Genomic DNA, 20614 nt, shown 5'->3' with positions numbered 1-20614 from the left:
GGTCATGGGTTTGGCTGTGTTGTTTATGGCTAATCCTGATGAACCTGAGCACCCCCATCGCTGCTGTGCCCTGAATTTCAGTGAAATATATAAATGCTCCCTTTGCCTGCTCCGCAGTCTTTCTCTGTGCATCTTCAGGGAACAGATTTACTCCATCCTTTGATCCCAACCGCAGCTCTCCGGCCCAAATGCCAATTCTCACAGACACAAACTAAGCAGACAGCTACTGCAAGTGTTTGCCTTTAAAGTAAAATTCTTATTGCACCTGGCTGTACAATTAGAATAAATACATGTCTTGATGGTCATCAGAGGAAAGCTTTTCAGACGAGAAAATATCCATTTTTGTAGCACAGATTCAATTTTGACAATATTGCATTCTTTTGAGTTTGGGAATCCTGACCATATAAGAGATCTGAAAGTTGGTATTTTGCAGTTTGATATTTTGAAATGGGGTCATTCTGATATTTTGGAACTTGGTATTCTGGTATTTTCAATTGAATTATTTTGGTCTTTTGGAGCTTGATATTCTAGTGTTTTCAAACTGTGTTATTTTGATATTTCTGAACTTGCTGTTCTGGTATTTTGAAATTGGGTTACTTTTGTATTTTGGAACTTGGGTTAGGTTAAAATTCTGGTATTTTAAATCGGTGATTTTCAAACCTGGTTTTCTTTGATATTTTGGAATTTGGTTTTCTATTATTTTGAAACTAGGGCTCAAAACTGGGGTTTTGAACAAAAATACACTAGGGTTGTATTTTCGAACCTAGTTTTTTGTAGGGGGAATTTATGGCATTTTTGTACTTGAGTTTCTAGTACTTTTGTAACCTGTTTTTTTCATTTGGCAACCTGTGATTGGCAGGGGTTTGGGGCATCCTAGTTGAGTGTCCTGGCTTCATTTGCCTTCTTCCATCACAATTAACCTCACACGGGAACTGTTAAATCACAGACTATACAATAAGATGCTTCCTGAAACAGAAATAAATTCTAGCTGCAACAAGAAAACCAAGAAAAGACCATACAGGAAGTAACTCCATTTTAATAGTCTCCAAATCTCCAACATGTGAAAGGAAAAATAATAGAGTAAGTGTAGCAGTATACAGCCATTACCAATAGAAGCAGTGTTAGTCAGCTTCTCAACGTTGCTTTTAAGTATTTTATGGGGAAAACATTTGGCCTACAACTTCTTATGCATAAGTTGTTGGGGGTTATAGGAGATGGAACCTGACCCTTACTAAATTGCATGAGAACCACAGCTTAAGTTACTCGATGTCTTCTGGTCTCACAGGATGAGGCAGAGGTATAACTGACTTCTTTTCTGTATCTCTGGAAAGAGCTTTTCTCATATCTATAGCAACAAGAAAAAATGTTATTACAGTACTGCAGTCATTGTACAAAGCCATATTAAGTGAATTCTCCATTAAAATAAGATAATTTTTAATCAAGAAAATTTCCTAGAATCATAAGACTACCTCAAGTTCAAAAGGACCCATAAGGATGCAACTCCCTGCTCCACACAGTAATACCTAAAATTATACCGTATGATTAGGAGCATTGTGCAGATATTCCTTGAACTCTGATGGGCTTGGTGTCATGACTCTTTCCCTGGAGAGACCACTGCAGTAACCAACCACCCTCAGTGAAGAGCCTTCTGACGTTCAGTCTGAAAATTCCCTGACACAGCTTTGCTTCATCTCCTCAGTTCCTGTCACTCGTCACTGGAGGGAGGAGATCAAGACCCCCCTCTGCTGTCCTTGGAAGTTATAGACTGTGACAAGGGCATGCATCAGCTTTCTCTTCTCAAAGTGGCACAAAGTCATGGACATCAGCTGCTCCTCCTAAATCTTGCTCTTGAGGCTCTCACCATCTTGGTTGCTCTCCTCAGGACACACTGCTGTCCTTAATGTTGCTCAATGGCAATAATATCAACTGATACAAAACACTGCATGAAACTCAGCCAAATGGAAAGGAAATGACAAGCTAAAGCGACAAATACATGACTTAAGTCACATGCAGCAATGCTAGGTGTCCATCTGAGCCCCTGTATTTCACAGCACTCCTCTACAGTGCAAGAACAGAAACGATACATAGCCTGGCCACGTAACCCTTTGGAAGGATAATTTAAAAAAGGACCTAGAAAGAGGAAGCACTTGGCAGTTCACTTTTGTTAACACAATTAACATTTACATACTTGAATTTCCATGTTCCTTCCCTTTTAAATTGAAAATGTTACCCAATTCTTTGTCATTGCTGAATGCTGACAATTGTTAATTTACAGGTAGACATCTGAGAAAAACAAAGTTTCAAGTCCCTGTTATGGGATGAAAGGAAGAAAGCACTGACATTCCTTCTCATTTATTCTTGTTCTGTGGTCGATTTTGCCAGAGATGCTACAAAATGTATAAATGGCAAGATTAAGTTTTGTAACTAATATAATCTTAAGTAGGAAAAGTTACAAAAATACAAAAATCCCATTAATCAGCAACTATCTGAAATGGTTATTATAATTGTTTCATGTTTTTTATATGTTTCATATAAAAAAATTGTAACACTCTTACAAACAAGCCCAGGAACCCTCAAGATGAGAATAGTTCCATTCAATTTGAGACCAAACAAGAACTTACCATAAGCATCTTCATCTGGCTCCCCACTGCTAGCTGAGTAGTACTCTAAGACTGTCCGGTATACACTGTAGCCTAGTTGCTTATACATATTTACAGCAACCTGATTTGATACTCTCACAAAGAGATCGACAAAAAATCCACCCTTTCTTTAGCAGGGGAGGAAAAGAAACAAACAAACAAAACCACAGTAAGGAATAGTAGATAAATGTATTTCTAAGTAACAACCCATAAATTGTAATGAAACCAAAGCAAGTCCAATGTAGTATACTAATTAAACATCTTTCCCAATGTAATAACAGATACACTCTTTTACCAAGGGAAAATTCAATCATAGACAGGGATTTAATTTTATTTTTATCACATGGCCACTTTTTACCAGTCAGTAGGTTCAGAAATTTGACCAGAAAGAACAAGACAAATTCCCCCACAGGTCTAAATAAAATTTAAAAAGTATCCACATTTTAGATTGCTTGAATTAGGAGGACTGGAATCAGTCACAAAATTCAGTTGCCTAACAGGAGATGATAGACCCTTCATTCCACAAGGCAAATTTTTCAAAACATCACACTACTTTCCAGTCTTACCAACCATAGCGGGGTTGCCCTACCAGAATCAGTTAAGGACATTTCCCAGTGGGTTCATCTGACACTAAATTAAATTTTCTCAGGTAAAAGTAACCAAGCACGGGATGGCAAGTAAACTAAGATACTCTCCACAGTACAAAATTTGTTCAGGATTGTGCCTGAGGGCATTGCACAAAGCCCACAGTTACTGAACAAGTATTTTGGAGGCCCTACAGGAAACAGTGCTGTCATTTCACAAAGCTCTTTTCCTGTCAAGGAATGTTCTTTTATACAGTATCTCTACTGGAATTCAGCCTATGCCCTCCTCATTCTGGCAAGTTAGCCTTCAGAGAAACCTTGAAATTCTAAACTGCTAAGCAATTTTCATAACTCTTTTTCTTCCAACTATGAGGAATTCCAGAAAATCAGAACACCACATAAAGCAAAATTCCGCCATGTAAAACAGGGACAGGTTTCTGTAGAAATACTACTTTTAAATGTTACTTTAAAAGATAAATTTAAAGACAGTCATACTACTCACTTTTCTGAAATTTCTTCCAGGAGCTCCATCAATTTAGCAGCCAAACCCAGCCGTCGGAATTCTGGTGCAACAGAGAGAGCAGTAACGTGTCCATGCCATTCTTCCCTAGCCACAGAGCCTTCAGCTTTGCCCATGACTGTGAACACACAGAGCATCAGCGCAGCAGCACCTTTGGGGTAACGCACTGCCTGTAGCCAGACAACTTCACAAGAGGAATAAGCCATGGATAAACACACGTTACAGTGGTTGTCATAAAGGCTAAAACAGGGATGTCTACCTTTTCACTCTATGATTCAGCAGCCACTGAAAATGTCATTTTGCTCAAATATTACAGCAGTTTCTTGACTAATGTAAAAAAATACCAAACAAGTTTGCAAATTCCTTGCTTGAGGTGACTTCTAAATGCAAATTTTAAGCAATTCTCACAAGTCTCACCGAACCAAAATTAAAGATCTGACTGAAATAAAGGAGGAACAGAGGACTAGAAACCCAAAATTACCATCCCAGCAACTATTTGAGACTTTTGGAGATTATGGGGGAATACAGCTTGGGAAGCTTAGCCAGTCTGGCAATAGAAATATAAGGCCCTGCCAACACGATGTGTTTAGGGAAAAACAACAACAACAACAAACAAACAAACAAACAAAAAACAAACAAAAAAAAACCAAACAAAACAAAAAAAACCACCAAGAAGCGGAGGTGGGGATGATGTTCTGGGGGGGCTTTCTAGTTTCTCTCCTTTCTACACTGGGCCAATCCACTGTTAGTTTATTAATGAACATTCACACTTCCACCCTGTGCTTTTACAGATATCACAGTCACTGCTAATAAGCAACAAGTGTGGTGGATACAGAGAAATGTTCTATGCAGCACACATACTTTCAGCTTTAGCATGTCAAATACTTTTAGTTCCTGGATCCCTGCAAAAACCATTACTCTGCCCCACCCTGTCTCCTGGCAGTTCTCTTTGGCATGATTTCTGAAAAACACAAATATTCCACAGCAAATTAGCAAATGACATCCAGGCCAGAGCTTTTCCCTCACAGGGCAATGCAAAACGCAAGCCCAGCACTTCTACTGACTGTGGGTAAGGACTTAATATTTCAGATTACAGAAATACCCATTCACCAAATACGTGTGGATGTTACCACAGCCAAGGCTCCTCGCTGCGCTAGGAACATCAAACTGGAAGCTATGGCCATGAGTCCTGCATAATACCCTAAGACATTTAAAAAACGGGAAGATGCAACGCAGGGTTCTCTCTTCCATGCTGGACGCGTTTGGTAAACGCGAAGAGTAAGAAAAGCTCCCGCGTTATAATCCCCGAAATAGGCAACGAAGGGAGACGTTACCGCCGGAACACCCGGCACTCACTGTAACCCATCAGCTCCCCGCCGGGCGCCTCGGCGACGATGAAATACTCGGGCCAGTGGGCGAGGTACTGCAAGTAGAAGGGAATCCCGTACTGGGCGCTCGGTTAAGGAGCAACTGCGGCCGCCACGGCTGCGCCGCCCGCGCCCGACCCCGCGCCCCTGCCCCGGCAGGAAGGATACGGTCTCGGTCAGCGGGTCCAGATTGCTGTGGGGGAAAGAGAGTGCGGCGCTCAGCATGGGCCCGGGCCGGGGCGCGGGCCCGCCCGGCCGGCGGGGCGCCGCGAGGACCCCGCGGGGTGGGGGAGCGCGCAGGGGCTCGGGGGCAGGAAGAGGGACAGCCGGCGCTCACATGTTGTTGAATCGGAAGAGGTCGTCGCAGGTGAAGGCGCGGAGCGTTGTCATGATGCTGGCGACCACGACGCTGACGCCGAGCGTGACGGTGATGACGCTGCCCCGGAAACGCTCGCGCGCCCAAGGGCCACCTTCACCACGGAAAGGCGGCAGACGCGGCGGCCCCGCCCCCTAGCAGCCGTGCCCCGCCCCGCAGAGCCGGCCCGGCCTGCCCGCGCCTGAGGCCTGCCGCAGCGGGCCGTGCTGCCACGGGGCAGGGCTGCGTAGGGGGCGGCCGCGGGAGCCCTGACCGAGAGCAGCGGGCGGGCGGCTGGCACGGCCGAGCCGGCCCGTACTGGCGTGCGGCACGGCGGGGCGGGGCCCCGCGGGGCCGCAGTAGCAGGAGTGCTCTGAGCTTGGGCAGCTCCGCGCCGAGCCCTCACGGGCGACACGTAACGTGACGTGACGGTAGTATGCGAGAGTACCATATGCAGAAAAAACAACTCTGCCTCTGGTAAGGCAGAGGGCACACACTGGAACTGCCGCCGGACGAGGTCGGACACACATTGGAACTGCCGTGCCCAGCACGTGCTCGCCTCATGTGGAATGAATCCCACAGCTGCTTTCAGCACCAAAACATCACTGATCCTGAGCACCCCTCACCACTGCACTGATTTACACACCTCGCTCATCCCATTCTGCAGTCTTTCCACCTTACCCTCTCAGACCATTGGCCCTTCAACTTCGCTTTCAGAGGGCTGCAAGTCAGAATCCATCCTCAAAAAGAACAACATCGATATAATTGGGATGCTGCTGCCATCAGCAGTAGGTGCCTCTTCATGATTTGCCAAAACACAGGGCTGGAGGTCATGCCAGCCAACACGGACCTCTTCCACAAAAATACTGTCCTCAGTAGTGGACTATACTTCACTCACCTGTTGCACAGCATGCAACTTTGCCACAGCACACTTTGCTGTGGCACCCAAAAAAATAAAGAAACAAGATGTCCACTATGCCCATAAGCATTCACCTACTCCACACAACCTGCTGTGCCATTTCTCTCACTTCCATTCAAATGCTGAGCTATTTCTGAAGAAAGTTACCACTGCAAGAGACCCAGATCACTCTAGTTATTCTCAAGGAAGATTTGCCCAAAAGTTGGAGGCTATACTGTGGGTTTGATTTTTGTCCTTGAAAATTCTGCATGACATGCAGTGAATGGAGTTTGGGTACATATTTTGGGACAATGAAAAAGGCCTTTCTTGACCTGGAATCAGGAGATGCTGGCAAGGCTACACCAGACAGAGCACAGCCTGTCAGAGTCGAGATCTGTCAGATTTCTGGTAATTTAAGGGTCAACGTTTTGGTAGGAGAAAGTTGGTTTAAGGTCTGTAAGTTGTGGTGCAACAGTGATGTGGGATTTCAGAGTTGCCAAAAGCAGGAAGAGAGTACACTTTTCAGGATGGTGGTGGAGGTGTGAGGAGGAATATGAAACTTGGGAGAAGGAATAGATGATTTTAAGGCTGGTTCTTGATCCTTTGAGGTGTTAGGAAATGTATAGCTTTATAGCCCTCTCCTGCTTGAGGCACCCCCTCTCTTTTACTGCAGAACCACAAGAATGATATAATGACACACACTTAAGAACAGAAAAAGCTCAGCCATTCACTTGACGGCCGTGACTTAAGGCACTCTCTCCAGCCAAACTGGACCTTGGGCTACTTTGCTGTACTCAAGATAAAGCCTTTGCTTCTGAAGTGCTAAAAAAGGCACTAAAAAGTGCAAAAAGGCACTTTTGTTACTGTGACTGAACTTGGTTCAAAAGCTGGTCATGGCTAGAGTAGTCTTTACTACTACCAAATTAATTCCCAATATTGTAGCCTAAGGCAGTATTTTCTACTCAGTTTGGGTTTTTATTTAAAATTACTAGACATCAATACATAGTTCTGCTAGTATGAAAACTGTGCAGGCCAAATCTTGGGTGGCTATCTCTGCTGAGTGAAGTACAGGTGAAACAACTTTAGGCCTTACTTAAACGTAAGTACAGAGATTATCAAAGACTTCCTCCCCTTCTCAATTACCTTTCACTGTATGTTACAAGTGGAGTATCATTCAGTCTCAGCTAGGATGCGTGGAATGTAAATTAAGAGGCAATTTTTGCACTTCTATGAAGACAAAGAGGATTTCACCCTTCAGAGAACAAGTATTTTCCACAGCTAATTTTATTTTCAATTACACCAAAATCAAGTGTTGACAATTAGTGTCTTAAAAGCTACAAAAGAGGGATTTCAACCCAGAATTGATTCTAAATCTCTTGCTATGTTCAATTACAAGTCACCGTCCAACAGAGACCCTCTCTAAAATGTTTAATGTTAGCAAGTTTCACTCTACATACTCAAGGTATGCTGCATCTCAAGTGTCAGTGGAATTTTGTCTAAGGGACTCATCAATAAATGAAGACATTTGTATATTTAAAATAACCATAATTATGGTATTTCTGGCATCAATTACTTTGAGAAGAAGCAGCTGTTTCTCAGTATAGAGAAGCGATGGCAAATGTGAACAGGAATAATTAGATATATAAGTGTGTGGTATTAAGTGCATGCCTTAAGTAGGAAACCTTGTTTGGTTTGGGGTTTTTTTGGTTTGTTTTTTTTTTTTTTTTTTAAAGTGCTTTGCATGATCCACCATCAAAAGAGGCCTGTATGAAGACCAGTACTAGCATTGTTGATATTACAGGAACAGAAAAGTTAAGCATTCACATAGTCAAGCTCTGATTTGAATATTATATTAAAAAAAAAAAAAAGCCAAGGCCCATACATTTAGACACAGAATTGAAATGTTTCTACACATCTTAAAATACAATCAAATAACATGTTACACTCAGATTATAAGAACCAGCCTAACAATTTATAAAGTGACAAAGCTATTGCTTTACTTCCATAATGTAAACACATCTGAAAGAAGAATATACTGAGAATTTCACTGATGAGATTATAAATTAGTAAAACTAAAGCAATTGGTCACACAAAGCTTTTGTCCCTTACGAGGCTTAGCTTACAAGCTCAGGCTGTACATTTATTCTTTGAAGGACATCTTCTGGCATACAAAAGACAGGATTGACGGCCTTAATTTGTTCTTCTCCTAATAAAGATAGTCCAGCAATACCAAATAAGGTGTGAAATGGATCCACCTGGAAGAAAAAAGAAAGCTTGTGTCTGTTTCCAAAAGTCAACTGGTTTTTCACTTTTATGGAATGAAATTTTCATTTGCCAGCAAGGGAACGGAAAATCTCCACGGCTTCTCTGGGGAAGACAATACAACTGAATAAATTTTCATTTATGCTAACATGTGTTGACAGGCAAGAAATTTCCATAGCAGGCATTTACAATACTATGATTTACTCAAGAATGCTTATCAATTATCTGCTGCTAAGACGATTTTCAACTCTGAGTTAGACAGAAAGCACTCACATTTGTCTATTAGCATGCAATATCACAGGGTGGTAGAAGCAAAAATAATTAACATTTTAAAAGTAAACTGCATTATCTACAGGTACCACTTCCATAAATTCCCCATTTGTTCTTCAGAAACATCATAATGCTCTATATTGGTCTCCAAATACAGAGCTGTGCTGTAAAACCTTGAGAGGGAAGCAGCAACATATTTTGCTAGAAAACCTCCCAGAACTATAAATAAAAACAAACCCCAGCCCCCCCCCCAAAAAATCTATTCCTAAAACTACACAACCACCACCCCCTCTCCCCCCTACAAAACAAACAAATGAAAAAACAACCCAAACACAAAATACCCCCAAACAACAAGGTCAGTTAGGACTGTGCTTCTGCAGGGATAAAGCAAAAACCTGGAAGTCAACATTTCTACAGGAGTAGAAATTTCTACACTTCAGCAAAGACAGGTAAAACTAATATTAAATGACTGCTACTGTAACATAGGAAAGCTGTCCCAAAGATGTTCTCCTTAGATATAGAGAAAAGGCTCTTCAGAGCTGCTCTTCCAAGAAGACACAAATATTTCATTACTCAAAGCTAGAAAAGCATTTAGATGTCAAGTTGTGGGCTTTTCTTCAAGAATTCTGAAAAGGGAAAAGGTCTTCCTGTAAGGTCCTTAGAAATACAAAACTCTTCCTATTTTAAGAACACAAAAACACTTTCCAAATGACAGATCAGAGTTAACAGATTTCTCCCCCAACTGGGAATAAAGTAGCTGCTTGCAAAAAAATTAAAAGTTACTTTATTTTTTAATGCATTTGTGGAGAAAGGAGCAAACACGGGCAGCTGCAATAAAAACAGCTAATCCTTTCCAGCTAGCCTTTCCAGACCATTAACAAATAAGCCAAGTGTTCAACAGGAATGCAGTCTTACATTACTTTTATTTTATCTGTCCAGCACTCTTGAAAGATAAAAACTTTATTTGCCATTTCACTGGGACAATATCAATTACTTCCACTTGAAACCAAAGAGAACAGACCAGCTAAATCGTAACTGCTCTCTCAACAAGCAAAAAATCCATAGCACCAGCCCCTTAACGTTGTTATCACAAAAGTTTCTTCCTCTTTCAGCTAGACAAATGTCAGCTACAAGATTTATTCAGTGGCTGGGCTAGCAAAGAATGAAAGTCAGTGTATAGGGATTCTTATTAAAAACTCATTATTTAATTAGATCAGACAAAACCACCAAGAGAGTTGAAGACTATTTAACCAGACTTTAACTTGAAGATCATTTCACAAAACAAAATAATACACCCAAAGAACTCACACATGCACCAGAAAACCCACCACGAAACAGAGCGTTTTTAAACAGATCTTCCAAATGGTCTTGTGAGAAATGGTTTGTGTTGCGTGTGTTATGGGGGATCAAACCAGATTTTGTAAGGAATGGCAACTGACTTCACTGGGGGATACATGTGCGTTATAAGGAATGCGCTCCACAAGAATGCCTTCAATGGCAATTCTACACTCTTCTTCCTTCAGAGTAAACTGCAGCCTTTGCAAAACCCACTCAAAAAAAAGTTGAAATTTCCAGTTGAAATTTTCATGTGTATTTTATTTTGAAAAAATATCACTTACCATATCTCCCGGTCTGTCAGCAAATCCTCCAGTCTCCTCATCCTGGCACGCCAAAATAAAGCAGCGCAGTTTCTCTCTGTCAATCCACTGTATTCTACCAATCATCTTCAAAGAAGCTAGCACCCACCATGAATAACATACATCAGGTAACTGGCAAGCAGAGAGGCAGATTAAATATTTGCTTGGGTTTTAAACATAATGCTGCAAATTTTACTGGCAATTCTGCACATTAACAGGTGTGCTATCATAATACTCTTGCGGAGACACAACACTTAAGAGTGTCTTTGGAGCAAAGAATTTCTTGACAAAGTCTCTTTTCAGCAGACTTCTGTTTTCAGGAAAGGAAACTATCTTTTTCAAACTTCTTCAATAAACAAGACCACAAGAATGTGATTTTTAAAGACTTCACCTTCTGTGACAGAGGCTGAAAAACCACAGCTCTTCATTCAAGAGGAAATACAAAGAAGTTCATATCAACTATTTGTATTTTGAGGGCAAGGGGGGAAGCAGGGGAATCTGTTGGTTGATTATCTATTTGCCAGAGATTATTCTAGGTTATGCAACTCTCTAGTGCGATGTAGAACACTATGACACTCAGGGTTTACATCCAGTAGAACAGTAATTTTTATACAAATCATACAGAAAAGACCATTCCCCAAGTCAGAAAATATTAAAGACCCAGTTTAACAGGATAATGGTTCAAGTGGTCAGCAAGACATCCTTCAGTATGTGTACTTTGCGATACTGAGGACTCACATGAAGCACAGCTAAGGACTGCATGACAGGTGTTAGTAACAAAAGAAGGAATCAGGATGAAGGCCTGACTTCTTTGAAAAGTTCACTAAATGTTTTATAGAAGTCATGACATTTTCCAGTAGTTCAGCTTTAGAAAAGGCAATCTCTATGGAGATTTGAACAAAGAGAAGAAGCCACACAATACCTTCTCTGGTCGCCCGTTGAGACCTCCAGAAGGTAACTGACGTTCACAAAGCCACCAACCCAGCAAGTCCACATTTACTTGATGCAATTGGTCTGTTATAGCCAGAAATCCTGTGCAACAATAGATCTAAAATTACAGACATAAATTTTTGTGTATTTAATAACTAAATATAGTTTAGCAGACTAAATGCAGGAAGACCTCAAAACAGCAATACAGTCATATAAACAACACAAAGTAAGCTCACACCCATTTCAACTTTTAGTCTCAAAGACTTTTTCTTCAGAAAACCATGTTATTGTTATAGTTCCTTTTGTAAAAAAGTACCAGTAGCACAATTTGTAATATTACACTAATATAAGACACTAATGCATGGTTTGGAAAGTAATTGTAGGAGATCTGAGAGAGCCATATAATTTTATTTTAAAAACTCAAAGAGTCTCAAGCCAGAATAGTCAAACTGACTTCTGTAGGCTGGATATGGCCTTTTATAAAAATTTTGCATCCAGTCTATGGTTTGCTCCTGTACCTGCCTTTTACCCTAACGCTTGCAAACAGCAAACAAAAGACCAAATTAACTCCCTAACAGAAACAGGCTCACTCAGATCATTAACTATCTTGGCAATTCCCTATGTGTTTGGTCATGCCATGCTTACTTTCAAAGTGCCATGTAATGAATCTGCATTAATTAATCCCCTTTTAATTGTATTAATCCCCTAAATTAATGAGTTAATAAAATTAATTAATACAATTAATTTTATTAATTTTAATTCAACCCCCCTTTAATATTAATTTTTAAATTAATAATTTTTTCCTGGGAGATAGCATTTATGGTGTAACAGCATATTTTGGTCACATTTCATGTGGTCACTAAGAAAGCAGCAAAGCGCAAAAAGCCAAGAATCATAGAACTATTAAGGCTGGAAAAGGCCTCTAAAATCATCAAGTCCAACCTTTAACTTAATACCACCAAATAACACTACACTATATCAGGAAGTGCCACATCTACTAATTTTTTGAACACTTACAGAGATGGAAGCTCCACTGCTTTCCTAGGGAGTCTGCTCCAATGCTTAACCACTCCTTCAGTGAAGAAATTCTTCCTAATATGCAACTTGAATCTCCTGCAGTGCAACTTGAGGTCATTTTCCCTCGTCCTGGAACTAACTGACTGGAAAAAGAGGCTCACCCCACCTTGCCACAACCTCTTTCCATGTAGTCTCTCCTGAACCTTCTTTTCTCAGGACTAAACACCCCAGTACCCTCAGCTGCTCCTCACAGGCCTTATGTTCCAGACCCTTCCTCAGCTCTATTACCCTTCTCTAAACATGCTCCAGCACCATAATGTCCTTTTGGAAGTGATGGGCCCAAAACCGCCCTCAGGATTGGAGGTGCCCCAGCAGTGCCAGCACAAGGGACACCAACTGCCCTGGTCCAGTGGCCACACTGTGGCTGGTACAGGGGCCAAAGGCCTTCTTGCCCACCTGGGCTGATTCAGCTCCCACCGACCAGCACCCCTAGGTCCTTTCCTGCTGGGCAGCTTTCCAGCCACTCTTCCCCAAACCTGGAGCGTTCCACAAGGTTGTTGTGACACTAGTGCAGGACCCGGCACTTGGCCTTGGTGGATGTCCCACAGTTGGCCTTGGCCCCTGGATCCAGGCTGTCCAGAGCCTTCTGCCCATGAATCAAAACTCCCACACAAACTGGTCCTTCCTTTGACCTTACTGAAAATGCACTTGATTCCTTTGTCCAGACTACTGATGAGGATATCAAACAGGACTGGTCCCAAAACAGAGCCATGGAGAATCCCATTTGTGACCCTTTGGATTTAACATCATTCCCCACTACTCTCTGGGTCCAGCCATGCAGTCAAAACTGCACTTGTCCAAGCCATGAGCTGCAGGAGAATTCTGTGGGAAAGCATGTCAAAAGCTTTACTCAAGTCTGGGTAGACATATCCACTCCCTTTCTCTCATCTACTAGGCAGGTCACCTGCTCATAAAAGGAGATCAGGTTTGGCAACATATCCAGAAAAATACTGAACTTCCATGGAGATGAAAGAGAGAGCTTTTTAAGGGGTACGTGAATAAGCACAACAGATCTAATCCTCACAGAAAATGCCAGCTGCAAACAGAGTGGGTTCAGCTATTGAACTGACTTCCTTGAACACTAGAACATGGTCCAGCCATTTAGACTATATGGGTAATGCTATTATACATTAAAACTATATGGTACGTACATGTAACAGATTTAACTTTTTTTCCTGATTTTAAACAAAGAAGGGGCAGGAAAGCCAACACTCGTCAACAAAATGCCTTTAGTATTTTCATGTGATGAGGTGAATCCTAGCTATGGCATTACTCACCATAATTATGCAAAATAAACAGGTAACTGCAACAGCATTAGAAGTTTTTTTTTTCACACATTCAGGTTAAGAGCACTAAACTTTTCCATGAAAAGAAAAAAAATATGAAAGGTAAATTTAAATTTATTTCCATTATGTAAATCTCCTGTTGAAGGAAGTTATTTAGATTGTCTTCGCTGGGAGATCCCTTAATTTTTTCTAATTATACTGCATTTTCTTCTCAAGTACGTTTTACTGAGCTTTTTGTCAGAATTCACTGTCACCAATAAGAGTGTATAACACTACTGATTCTAGCTGATAAATACGCCCATTACTAAGTTCGGTATGTCATCTAAAAACTGACTTTCCTCAAAAAATTAAGTAATTCTTGACAGGATTCATGTCTTGTTTTCATTTGGGTTAATTGGCTGATAAATCTCAAACAGACTACACAATTGATGTTTACGTCTCATTATGACCTGCGTCAGGAACAGTGATAAATCTTGTTCACTGTCTCCACTGATACCCATTTCAAATTCTCTAAAAATCCTCATGCTAGCAATTTCAAAATCACTCAAATTCAGTCCTAAAAGCTGTTCCGTTACTGTCTTTTTTCCTACCTAAACTCTCAAGTCTCGACTCGCCTTCCCAGATTAGGTTACATATCCATTCATTTATTTTAACTAAGGTACTAGAATCAGACATTTGGGAAACAAGAGGTACATCCATGGTCATCACTGATACATGCTGTAACGTATCACATGGCAGTATGTGATGCTTGCTAATTTAAAGTATTTCCATATAACGAGAAACTCACCTGTCCTGCATGTGATTCGGAACCTGGTCTACAACCAAATCCTCCATCAAAGTTCATACACGACAAAACGAATTCTACTGCTTTTCCCACATCAATAGCATCCAGCTTTCCCTGAAAGTCAGAAAATAACTAATGCACTCGATATTCTACCAAGCTGATCTTCTGCAGAAACTTCAGCAATACCAAAGAGCAGTACCAATCAATTCTCTACTTGTGCAAGTGATGGTTTAGGACTTACCAGAAGTGCAAGAGTTGCTGCAGCACAGAAAGAGAACCTTGTATCTATTTCGCCTATAATATGGGGGATAAGAAATGAAATCAGATTATTTTTTCAACAAATATACATTTAAATCACTACTGAAAATACAGAACAAAATGTTAAAATCCTAGGTTCTACATCAAAAAAACCAAAAATCAGCTAAAAAAATCCCCCATACAATTTAATTTTCCAGCTTACCAATTATTTTCCCAATAATTTAGAAAATATATGTTACCATTTAAGTGATCTGTATGTTTTACTGTCCATAAACGTCAACAAATCATTCAGAGCTGGACAGCTACATATCCAAATCAATTCAGCTAGTGGTAATTTACAAACAACTGTTTAATTTTAAGAGTTTATCTGTAGTGCTCTACAGAGAGTTGCAGAGCAATAGAAATAATGCAAAAATAATCAGACGTCTCTTGCTCTGCCTTAAATCCAGCTGGAAGTAGAAGCCATTTCTTGCTTTAGGGGAAATCTAATTAAAGTTACAAGGCTTTTTTTTGCATCTTCGTACTCGGAAGAAAAACCAAAGCCCCTACACCTATAACAGAATGATTGCTTATCAAGTCCAATATAACTCTTGTAGCACAAACTCCAGGCAATTAACACTTGAAGTCACAATTTAAAATTTAACTGAGCTGCAAACATTCTGTTCCTTGGTTGAACTTTTGCAAGACTTCTGTTCTTAAGAAATTCACAAGCTGAAACACATAATCCAAACATCTGCTGCTCTATCCTACATCAGGGATCACACTCCCTCAGCCGTGCCTCTCGGAATACTTCAACAAAAAGGGCACAGCAACCTATGAACCAATTTAGCACACAGCATATCATCTACCTTTACAGTAGCATACCTATACTAAGATCTCAGATGCTGAATTTTACCTGAACAAAAGTGATATGCAATAGATTTGCTTAAAATTTAGGTCTTCACTGGTGATAAATACTTTTAGAGTGACTAATTATTTATGCCACAGCTTAAAAATGCTGTGTTTGTTCATAAGAATTTATATGCAGAAACAAAATCAGTATTAAGAGAAGTTCATGAGTACAAACCCAGTTTTTCTCACACCCACATAGTGAAAAATCCTTTCACATTTGACACGGATATAGGTCATTACTAACTACCATCAAATAGCAAGTATAAAATGTTCCTTATGAAACAGTGTATCTAGTATTTCAAAGTACTGTTAACTTAAAAATGCCTGAAAGTCTTCTTCCTCAAGACACTTTATTCTCAATACAAGAATGGGTCTGAACTTGAGAATATTTATGAAAGGAATTAAACATAATTCTGCCCTTCACAAACTCTTCTTTTTCATGACTCAGAAAATAAAAGTGTCACACATAATACATATGCAAAAAGACCATCCAAGGAAACTTAAGTTTACAGACTTACACAAGTCAACCTAGACACTACATTTAAAAGATCTAAAAATTACCCCATTCATCTCCAGCAAACGATCCATCTTCTTTCTGCAAGTTCTGTATATATTCAACAATTTTATTTACATCAACTACATGGAGACTATCATATAAAATAAGAATCTGGGGGGGGAAAAAAGGACACAGTAACAATCAAAGAGGAGCAAAAATTTTTTCTTAACAAAAAAAAGTATTTATAAAAGATTTGATTTAATTAACTCTGAATACAATTTGGTAAGGTTTATTAAACTTTTTTTCCACTTTAGTAGTTAATCTCTGCACTGTAGATTATCTTTGTCTAAAACATTTACGACATCCTCAAAAGGAGATAAAAACAATTCAAACTGAACTCTTTCATGCTTTGTCACTTTCCAGCGTTGAGATCTTCTTTCAAAAGCACAACCAGGTTTATTTATTTTATGTTAGCAATATGATGTGATTATGGTTAATATTGTAATGGGACAATGACACCTTAGATGTACCAATGTGTAGTTTTGCACTGTGACTACTTGGATATGTGTATGTTAAGTTACTAACTCCACTTACAGTGGAGTCAAACTTGTCAACAATTACTCATTTCAAATTATTAGATTTTTATTTACATTAAAATTTTAAATATAACGAATAGAACCAAAATGCAATAATTTAAGAAAAAGTATGAACAATATGATTATGCACCAACTGTACAGTGAATATATTCTGGAAGAAAAATAAAGGTTATAGTAGGGAATACAATTTTCTAAACCACCGCTGATTTAAACCAGCAAATCAGTATGACACAATGTCATGTGAAAACAACTGTTTCTGAGCCCTATCTGACCTAATGTTTTTACTCATACCTTGCATAATCAGTAGGGAGTAAATAAGAATTTATTATATATCACAAAATGGAAAAAAACCCCATCTGAAACGAAGCAGTATTATAGTACTGACCTGAAAAACACGGGACACTATGACTTTAAATCTAGTTAGCTGGAATCTTTCAATTCTTAGATAAAATTGAAGTCAAATAAAATATAAGTCTCACAGAAAATTCCAAAAAAAAGAACGTACAACTCCAACAGAAAATATATAATCACATCATGCACCCTAAATGCAAATCTGAACAAATTACTATTAACTGTGATTACAAGAACATACAATTTGACCCTTTAAACATCCCAGATAGGTAGACAGAAGTAAACGGTGTTTGTTCACTAAGACCACACATATTCATTAAGATACGCTGGTTAAGCTTACCACAGAAATTTTACATCAGCATTTGTGAACACTTTTTCAGTTTGGACAGCTACAACTCAATTTAGCTGAAAATATCTCCTAGTAATACCAAGTACATATTTAAGAACTAACATAATATGTAAGGTAACAACCTCAAATTGTACCCCCCTTATACTGAATTGGAATTTGTGAAAGAAGCTGGATTGGACAGTTTGGAAAAGTTCAGACATCACAGCCTGGAAAAACTTTAGTGTCCTGGTTCTCACAGTATTCAGAGTAATTCTAGTGCTAAAGTGGTGGTACTAACGATCAACCTTAGAGCATCCTGTCCTACCTAAGGGGCTCAAACCTAATATCTTAAATCAATGAGATTCAATGAGAGATGCACACTGCAAGCAATCAAGCTAATTGTTCAGAAGTGTTTGAGCCTTTTTGGTACTTTTTCACACAATGGCTTGCATCAGTAGAACAAGCCAAAACAAAAAACAGAACAAAATAAAGGCATATTGTGAGCAATAGAGAGAAAATAAGTCTATAATGGAGACAGCTGCAGTTAAAAAATAAGACTGAGAGTTACTTCTTATCAGGGGGAGCATACATACCAAATAAATTAAATGCTCAACACACTAGTACAATTTTTAAATTACACACCCCCAAAAAACTCATATAGAAATTAAAAAATTTGCTCTTGTTCTGGTCATATATATCTGTCACCTCAATATACACTAAGAATTTATAAATCAAAAATTATCCATAAAATGCTCCAGTAAAACCTGTAGCTAAGGAGTATTCCAAGATAACTTACAAAACTGGCAACAATGCAGTAACCATTAATTGATATTAAAAGTAAAACATTCCCAAATATGACAATTTTTAGAAAGTGATATATCTAAATCCTACAGTTTTGTCTATCAGATTTTTTTTATTAAGATACTGAAATAATTTATGTCATGAGCCTCCAACAGTAACTGGTTCGTAAATCTGCAATCATCAAAATCTTAATCACAAACACTGTTTTTCTAAAATTACCCTCCTACATTTACCTGGACAGCACTGAGGGTATACAGAAGGTGAGGATCATGACCTATGCTGGCACTTATTCCACCACACTCATGTTGGCACGATTTGATGAATGACAGAATTTCTTCTTTGTTCATTCGGTGCAGCTGGCCCATGAGATCCATTGCTGTCAGTCCCCAGTACACACCACTCATCCTCAAATACTCCGACATACAGTACTCCTAAACAGTGCATTATTTTAGTTCTCGATCAGATAAGCACACCATCACTATAGCGCAATGAAAATACATTAGTTAACTCTCACAAATAGCTTCTAGTCAACCATTTTCCAGCCATTTAGCAATTACGCATCAGCCACTCACAGATATTCTGTACATCATGCACATGTGTATATACACACTCATACATATGGGAAAATGCACATGTAGATACCAACACGTACTACACTCCCTTCCTTCCTGTATTTTTCTAGTTCACACCGTCAAACTCAATGTCTAATTAGCCACAAACAAATAGTTGCACACCAATTCACTTCAGATCACTTATTATCTCGACATTCAAAGCCCTCAAATTACCACTCCAACTAGTCTCAAAAAATAACAAGTCTATTTCCGAGTGCCAAAACTCTCACAATTTATGTTGCACTAGAGAGTGAAATTTCATACTGAATTCTCTTACATTGATTACATCACCTGCACTACATAAACATTATTTTTTACATGCACTAAAATTGAAAGCAACAGTGCTTGGCATCCTTTTGTGAACAGTAAAGGTAACTGCAACTTTTCTTTATGTAAGCAGTCATTGACAATTTTTACCTGCCAGAAGTGGAATCCCATTGCTGTGGACTACATCCAACCACTTGTGGCTGTAAAATTGACGTTAAGTTGTCCCATCAAAAGAGTAACATGCAAATGCAACTCTACTTGCGCATTCTAGTGGATGACGAGGCTAGTAGCTTGTTTCTCAGGTCTCAGAGTAATTACAGAGCTAAAATTATAATCTTTAAATTTATAGTCAGATAATACATGCCAAAACTCATCGCAGACCTAGAGAAATTAACAAGGGCACCTTTGTTTTATACTTTGGATTGCAGGGTAAAATAAAAACGAGTTAGCTTGTTAATATGCATCTAACCCTTAACTCTGAGCCAATAAATAAAGGTTATTACTGTTAACAAAACCACAGCTGTACTGTAACATACTGATACCTACATAATCATCTTTCTTTGTTCCATATGAAGCTATATAGTCCGCATGTTTTTCTGAAAGTAATGTGCTTGGGGCATCGGGTTTTATTATAACATCCTTTTGCGGTGTCCCCTGCAAAAAGCACCAACAAATCAGTTGCAATGTCAGGTCAAAACGTTTTAGCAACTTGGTATAAAATAGACAACACCGGTGACTGTGACTCTGGGAAAAAACATCTCTAGCTATTTTGAGCCTAAGACAGGTTGCGCATCTCAAGCCATCACTGTCCAGCCTGGCTAAACCCTTCCCCAAGAAAGGCTACGAACCGAACCTTGCAATAAAGCTAAGAAGTAACACCAAGTCGCCAAGAATGACCTGAAGTGCCGGACGCAGGAGCCCTTCCCCGAGCCCGGCCGCGCCGCCCCGCGCCCCCACGGCCCCGCGAGGCGAGGCCCGGCCCGCGTGCTCCCGGGGCCGCTGGAGAGACGAGTGCCACCGCCGTGCCCCGAGCGGACCCCGTGCGACTCGCGTCTCTCCAAGGCGGATACAGCCGCGCGCCTGAAAACAAAGCGTTCCCGCAGGCGAAGCGAACGGCAACACAGACCCCTACACCCACCATGTTCTCCGCGCGCACAGGAAGAGCCGCAGCGGAAGGCAGCGGCCGGCGGCGCCTCGCTGTGCCCGCCCGGCCCCGCCCGGCCCCGCCCGCCGGTGGCTGCGCAGAACCGAGCGGCTCGGAGCTGCGCCGTGCCCTTCACGGGGCCGGGAGCGGCCGTGGCCTTCCGCGTTGCCGCAGAAAAAGTCTACTCTGAAACAGGTAGTAAATTTAAAGTACACTAACTCCAGCTGTGCACTTTCTTGCATCACAGCAAATAGGACAGCGT

At 40.2% G+C, this 20614-nt stretch overlaps 2 protein-coding genes and 1 non-coding gene across 6 annotated transcripts; all 3 read right to left on the bottom strand.

Moving 5' to 3' along the window:
- Positions 1-1020: 1020 nt before the first annotated feature.
- Positions 1021-5627, bottom strand: NAA20 (N-alpha-acetyltransferase 20, NatB catalytic subunit). 2 transcript variants are annotated; one of them, XM_041398341.1, is made up of 6 exons: positions 5448-5627; positions 5279-5303; positions 5100-5190; positions 3726-3927; positions 2622-2767; positions 1021-1345 (listed from the first exon to the last, which is right to left on the bottom strand). In XM_041398341.1, the coding sequence occupies exons 1-6, from the start codon at positions 5498-5500 to the stop codon at positions 1260-1262; spliced, it is 603 nt and encodes a 200-aa protein (XP_041254275.1). In that variant the 5' UTR covers positions 5501-5627; the 3' UTR covers positions 1021-1259. The 2 variants fall into 2 exon arrangements, with proteins under 2 accessions (XP_041254275.1, XP_041254276.1); XM_041398342.1 differs by having other exon boundaries at positions 3726-3861; positions 5448-5620.
- Positions 5628-7629: 2002 nt separating this feature from the next.
- On the bottom strand, positions 7630-20417 carry RABGGTB (Rab geranylgeranyltransferase subunit beta). Of its 3 annotated transcripts, none has more exons than XM_041398327.1 (9): positions 20347-20417; positions 19755-19862; positions 18564-18761; positions 16320-16425; positions 14851-14903; positions 14613-14723; positions 11455-11580; positions 10515-10664; positions 7630-8618 (listed from the first exon to the last, which is right to left on the bottom strand). In XM_041398327.1, the coding sequence occupies exons 1-9, from the start codon at positions 20347-20349 to the stop codon at positions 8478-8480; spliced, it is 996 nt and encodes a 331-aa protein (XP_041254261.1). In that variant the 5' UTR covers positions 20350-20417; the 3' UTR covers positions 7630-8477. The 3 variants fall into 3 exon arrangements, with proteins under 3 accessions (XP_041254261.1, XP_041254263.1, XP_041254262.1); XM_041398329.1 differs by lacking the exon at positions 20347-20417 and adding an exon at positions 20106-20126; XM_041398328.1 differs by lacking the exon at positions 20347-20417 and adding an exon at positions 19359-19408.
- LOC121332671 lies at positions 19508-19590 on the bottom strand. Its single transcript, XR_005952183.1, has one exon. It is a non-coding gene; the product is annotated as a small nucleolar RNA SNORD45 (small nucleolar RNA).
- Positions 20418-20614: the final 197 nt, after the last annotated feature.

The sequence above is a fragment of the Onychostruthus taczanowskii genome, unplaced genomic scaffold (assembly GCF_017590055.1).
Source record: "Onychostruthus taczanowskii isolate IOZ18803 unplaced genomic scaffold, ASM1759005v1 scaffold144, whole genome shotgun sequence".
Taxonomy (NCBI): Eukaryota; Metazoa; Chordata; class Aves; order Passeriformes; family Passeridae; genus Onychostruthus; species Onychostruthus taczanowskii.
Note: the sequence above shows the minus strand (reverse complement) of the source record. Positions and strands in the feature narration are given on the sequence as shown.

Excerpts from the sequence above, each read along its gene's own strand:
- RABGGTB (XM_041398327.1), bottom strand. Across the intron at positions 18,762-19,754 it reads GAACAAAGAAAGATGATTAT|GAGTACTGTATGTCGGAGTA; the intron begins GTAGGTATCAGT and ends TGCACTGTTTAG. Across the intron at positions 8,619-10,514 it reads CTGACAGACCGGGAGATATG|GTGGATCCATTTCACACCTT; the intron begins GTAAGTGATATT and ends TTTTTCTTCCAG.
- NAA20 (XM_041398341.1), bottom strand. The coding sequence starts at position 5,500 with ATGACAACGCTCCGCGCCTTCACCTGCGACGACCTCTTCCGATTCAAC. Across the intron at positions 5,304-5,447 it reads CTCTTCCGATTCAACAACAT|CAATCTGGACCCGCTGACCG; the intron begins GTGAGCGCCGGC and ends TTTCCCCCACAG. Across the intron at positions 5,191-5,278 it reads TGGACCCGCTGACCGAGACC|TACGGGATTCCCTTCTACTT; the intron begins GTATCCTTCCTG and ends CCGAGCGCCCAG.